We start from the raw sequence: 5,604 nt of genomic DNA, 5'->3' as shown, positions 1-5,604 counted from the left end.
CCCCCCCCCCTCTGTTACACCATACAGCGAATATCACAAAGGGTTGTTGGTCACAGGGTCAGAGGCAGCGTTTGCATGGGCTGGTCCGACTGGTGCAAGAATGTCTCAGACGTCGTCACGCTAGTGTGTAGCAGATAATTCTGTGCCAATGATGTGAGTTTTGTTGCCGTTGCTTGTTTGTGTACGTGTGTGTGTGTGTGTGTGTGTGTGTGTGTGTGTGTGTGTGTGTTTGTGTGTGTGTCTGTGTGTGTGTTTGACCGTGGAGCGTGCCTGCAGAGTCTGACCCCTGGCGCGTGTCACCTCAGGCCTGTGCGGGGGGAGAGGAGGAGAGTGAGGAGGGAGGTGGCAGCACGGCGGCTCATCTGCTGGAGGCTCTGCGGCAGTTCCGCCTGCACCACCGGGGGCAGTATCAGTCGGTGCTGGAGGAGTCCCTCGCCACCTACACCCTGCGGGGGGAAAGCGCGGCGGAGGGGGCGGGGGAGGGAAGGAGGACCCCCGGAGACGGCGACAACAACGGCCAACAGCAGCCCGCCTCCCCTCCCTCTCCCCGGTCACCCCCACCCTCACCCGCCACTGCAGAGCCGGAGGCCAGCCAAGATGCGCCCGCCCTCGAGTCCGACCCCTCCTCTGACTGAGCACCCCCCCCCTTCCAACCCAGCCCGACCCCAGAGCCCTAGTCAGCTGTGCTACGACCTCTCCTCCTTCCCTTCACCACAGAACTTAAATGGACACATCGGCCTCCATCATGGTCTGCACAACTACAGCTACCATGCTCATGAATATTTCAGTATATTATAATGCAAAGGAAATAAAAAAACGGCCCTTCTGTCCATTCAAGTTCTGTCTCCGAGCCACTTGCATACCTTCCTCCTAATGAGGGCTTTTTTCTTTTGCCTCCCTCCCCTGTCCTCTGACCGCCTCAGCTTGGACTCCCTAAACTTGCCAGACACTTTTACACACTGATGTTTAGACATTTAGGAAATAATCAATAACAAATTATTATTATTACATTAAAAAGTGGCTGCTGAAGCAAAAAATGAACTTTGCACTCCATGGCCAACATTTTACCAGTAATGGCTTCTGGCTGATTCCCCCCCCCCTCCCCCGAGCCTCACCCCCCAAACCTGCTTACAGTGGACGTACTGACAAAGAAAAGGCGAGGAGATCTCCAGCTGTGTTTCAACACACTGCACTGTCTCCAGGCCAACTCCCTCTACAGACTCAGAACACACTTTCTTTTTCGTTTATGTATGTATGTGTGTGTACGTGTGTCTGCAAGGGTTTGAGTGAGTCCAACCAATCATCACTACTGTAATTTCAAAAATAAATTTGGTAGTGGGTGATTATTGATTGTTAGCCCGTTTATCAGCTCAGCGATGTTAGGTTGTTCAAACCAGTCCGGATACAGGAAAACCGTGCAGTTAAACCACAGTGGGACACTTGTAGTTTGAACGGCATTTTATTTAGATCATTCCATCACCACATATTCCTATTTCCACATCACCACATTTATTACGCTGCCTCACAACCACATAAAGGTCAAAATATGTTCCTGTATATGTCAGTAAAACTCAAATAGGTGACTAAATGTTTGTTTAAATGAGAATTAGGCTTTAAGTACAGTATAGAGCCACGCTACTGTAGCAACCCTCAAAGGCTGTAATGCTCATTACACAGCGGAAAAGTTACCTGTTGGAGGGATTAAATAAAAAAGGGTTTAGTTTGTACAGTGTGTGATTTATTGCTCTACATCGTGTGACATGGATCAACCTTTGTACTGGCTGTGTCATCTTTGTCAGTGTTAGCTGTAATACTGTCAGCAAATCCTAGCCTCTGTTGGCATAGCCCCGTCCCAGAGGGAAGCTGTGTTCTTAAATGCTGCCTGCTCAGGTTAGGAATGAGCCCTTAATGAAAACTGGGGCACATGTTGATGATCCCTGCTTTATCAGAAAACTACTTTTTGATATCAGTTCTTTAACTTGTGAGCTTGGGATGAATACTAATGTTAGCATTGGTTACATGCTTTCATTAGCATTCATCTCAATGCACAGTGCAGCTATTCTGACAAGGTTCATCTTTAAGAAAAAGCGAAATTGTAGAACTGAACCTGAGGTCAAGGGACAGTTCCCCCCAAATTATAACACATATTTCTCCTCTTACCTATAGTGTTTTTTTAGCAATAAACATTGTTTTGTTGTAGACTTCTGTTGAATATAAAGGGCCCAACAATTCCTTTGAAAAAAAAACTCAAGAGCAATGTCCCGCTCTAGTTTTCTTTCTACAAAACTAAATAAGTTTGTATTAATAAAGTTTATGGTATGTTTTGACTAACAAGGTCACAATTTCCGAAAGAGTCATTGGTGTTGAGTTTTTCAAATGTTTTTGTTGGAGGGACCGCAGATATCGTCACACATAGAAAGTCACTATAGATACTAACTAATCATGCTTCAGGTAACAATATGTTTGTTTTTTTGACTACATACTCAGGCTCACACGTTTTTCCCAACACATGGCTAACGTTACATCCCTAAAGAGTCACAGCTAGCGTGGCTAAAATCTATAGCATTTAACCCCACTGTAGGCTTAATGGGAGAGAGTTGTGTACCTGCGCTCAGTTCTCTGTGTAGCTGAAGTTTTAATGAAGCAGGTTTTCATTAGGTTCCCACTGTTCATGCCGACAGCCGCTGGTATGAACCCTGGCAGGATGTGTTTCAGCTTGATTAAATCCCACACAAAGTATATTCCATTCCTCACAGGTTATGACAACGTCTCTTCAAAACAGCACAAGTCTTTCGTCATTGTGAAAGTTAGAGAACAGACCGAACCTGCAGTGTTCATTCTTCTGTGATAGCAGCTAGAGGAATGTTATTGACAGTCTGTATAAAGCCTAGCACCCAGTGTAATGCATGCACTGCACTTATCCTTACAATATCTAAGGCACTTAACTATAGGAGGGGAGGTTATGCTAAACACTGCGCGTATGTATGTATGCGTGTTTGTATGAGTTGTATTTGTATGTGGTTACGTGGGCCAAATGAGTCCCACACACTTTAAAATGACAAATGAACAAATAAAAATGGTTTGAGGTATAATGCTATGATTTGTGTCCAGTGTGTGTAAGAGTATCTCTCTGTAATCTGAATGTACTGCTGTCCCTTTGTGTCTTGCACATGTTTCAAACCTTACACATGTGTAGATTAGGGTTGTGATTAGGCATACAATAATCATATTCTCCCTATCAAAATGTGTTTTATGTCGCCCAAGAAATCTTCAGATCCCAAGGTAAAGTGGAGGCATTTGATTGAGGGCTGTAGTGTCTCTTTCTATACTGAATATGCTGTTATTGTTTCTGTGTAGAAGTTCTAGCAGAAAATAAAATCCTCACCTTCTCGCCCTCCTCTGTCAGCTTTTAGCTCCGTAGCCTCGACCCGTAATTTCATCTCAGCTGCTTCAAAGACATTTTAATCTGTCGTCTCCATTAAAAGAATAGCAGCAAAATAAAAGCCTGCCGCTGCATTGCATGAGCTGGCGGCGACACGAGCGGAGGGGGAGCTGCGTAGACTATAGGGACTCTCCATTTCTCCCCCCCTGTTTTTCAGTCTGACAGTTGGCCTCGTGATTCTCCGCAAGGTGAGTCATCAGAGGTCTGGGTTCTGCTTGTGTTAACGTACAGGCTGGGCAGGGGAATGTCACTGTCTTTCACCATTATCCATTCAATGTGGGTAGATAAGAGGGGCAGCGAGGTTCAAAAATTGCCATTGTTTAAGGGCATCAGGAGCAGTGTCTCTACTTCTGTGCGCAGTGAAAGACGCAGCAACAATACAACTAACCCACACCTCCCATCTTTTTCCTTTTTCACTCACTCAGAGTGCCGGTGAGCTGGAAGACCCCTGGTAGCCGTGGAAACGACCCCCCGTCTCCTCCTGGTGATCGGTGCATCCGCCCAAAGGAGGAGTGTCTCTCCATTGCGCCATGTCTTTCTCCACTAAAAAGAGGACATGTGGTGTGTGTTGGAGTGCGTGAGTGTGCGTATGTTGGTTGTGCATGTGTGTGTGTGTGTGTGTTTGCAGCAGTGGGACGACGACGACGACAACAACTACACACACATGCATACTGCTTTAAACCTGGAGGAAAACAAAAAAAAATCACTTTTCAGAAATTTCAAGATTTTATGAACTGAAAGCATTGTGATGGTAGAGATTTTTACCATTCGGGTGTATTTTTTTGTTTGTTTTTTTGTTTTCTTGAATGTTGACATTGAACACATGACTTCACAATGACATGAGGACCTTGTGTGTGTGTGTGTGTGTGTGTGTGGTGTGTGTGTGTGTGTGTGTGTGTGTGTGTGTGTGTGTGGTGTTTGTGTGTGTGTGTGTTGGTTGTGTGTTTTTGTGTGTGTGTGTGTGTTTTTTTGCTTTCTTTTTCGGAGGAGGGCCAAGAGAAGACAGATGGTGGATTAAAGACTTGTGATTCTTCTATCTCCTGGACTTTTTTCTTTATTGTGCATACTGCGTCGTAATATTGCCAACACCATGCGTTCTCCCCTCTTAAGATGAAACACACACACACACACACACACAAACACACAAACAACCATAAACAACCATTAAAAAAAGAAACAAACAAACCCAAACCCACTCCCACTCCACCTGTGTATTTGATGTGTGCCGCTTCGCAGGGCACTGCCATGGGGACCTCTGGTTCCACATGTACAGCTATCGTGGGTTTTTTCTAGTCGACCCGGATTCGACAACCATTGGTTGGACTGACTGAACCGAAGACCTCTGCACTTCTGATTGGCTCCTGCCGGTGTGAGAAGGTGAATCTATTTTGGATTTTTTTGTTGTTGTGTATGATACAATTTAGGATGACGATGGTAATCCATGAGTCGGGTTAAATGGGAGGTTATCTTCGTTCACTGAAGAGACCGAGTGCAAGTGGGACTCTTGGGGGGGGGGGGGGTGTTGTATCACTTGGTTGGACTTCCTGAGAAGGATAAGGGGCAGGAGGGTTGTGGGTCAAAGGGGTGCTTCCCCTACCTCCCTCCCCACCTTCATGGTTGAAATGACACATGACGGCAGGGACTGTCCTGACAGAGGAACATTTTTTTTTTTTTTGATAATGTTGTCCATGAGGTACTAGCTGCTCGCTATGTTAGAGTGGAGTGAACCCCTGTTTTAACCCGTGTTCCTGGTTCTCAGACTGCCACTTGGTAATGTTTGTATTGCTGTTGTTTGATTGCACTCATATTTGATTACAGGAAAGCGTCCTATATATGAAATAATAATACACTGCCCAAGGATCAAAGTGGTGCTGCTGTTATTATGAGGGTAATGTCGATTTCTGGAAGCTGGGTACGTACCCAGAGGCCTTTTCTTATTTCACCTCAGAGGCCCGTACCTGATTCAGGGATCAATCAGATCAAGAGGACTGGAGGTATAGTTAACCACACTGCAAAAACTATAGCTGCAAAAAGCTTTTTATTTCCCAGCAGGAATGCCGTAAGACACACACACCACACCACACACACTGCTGAAAACAATACCAGCACCATGCTGTTGCATGCATGGTAAAAATTAAACCACAAGGTGTCAGTCATGTACA

The 5,604-nt window shown here is 45.4% G+C and overlaps 1 protein-coding gene across 4 annotated transcripts in view; it reads left to right on the top strand.

The window, feature by feature from the left end:
• Positions 1 to 4,559, top strand: part of ppm1bb (protein phosphatase, Mg2+/Mn2+ dependent, 1Bb) — a 12,382-nt gene extending 7,823 nt beyond the window's left edge. Inside the window, exon 5 of one of the 4 annotated variants that reach the window (XM_010777660.1) lies at positions 3,868 to 4,559. In XM_010777660.1, coding sequence (XP_010775962.1) covers positions 3,868 to 3,897 — 30 coding nt within the window. In that variant the 3' untranslated portion in view covers positions 3,898 to 4,559. Of the gene's footprint in view, positions 1 to 265; positions 1,702 to 3,867 lie in introns of those variants that run through there. The other 3 variants (XM_010777658.1, XM_010777659.1, XM_010777661.1) reach the window with 3 other exon arrangements.
• Positions 4,560 to 5,604: the final 1,045 nt, after the last annotated feature.

The sequence above is a fragment of the Notothenia coriiceps genome, unplaced genomic scaffold, assembly GCF_000735185.1.
Source record: "Notothenia coriiceps isolate Sejong01 unplaced genomic scaffold, NC01 NC01_scaffold00018425, whole genome shotgun sequence".
In the NCBI taxonomy this organism is placed as follows: Eukaryota; Metazoa; Chordata; class Actinopteri; order Perciformes; family Nototheniidae; genus Notothenia; species Notothenia coriiceps.
Note: the sequence above shows the minus strand (reverse complement) of the source record. Positions and strands in the feature narration are given on the sequence as shown.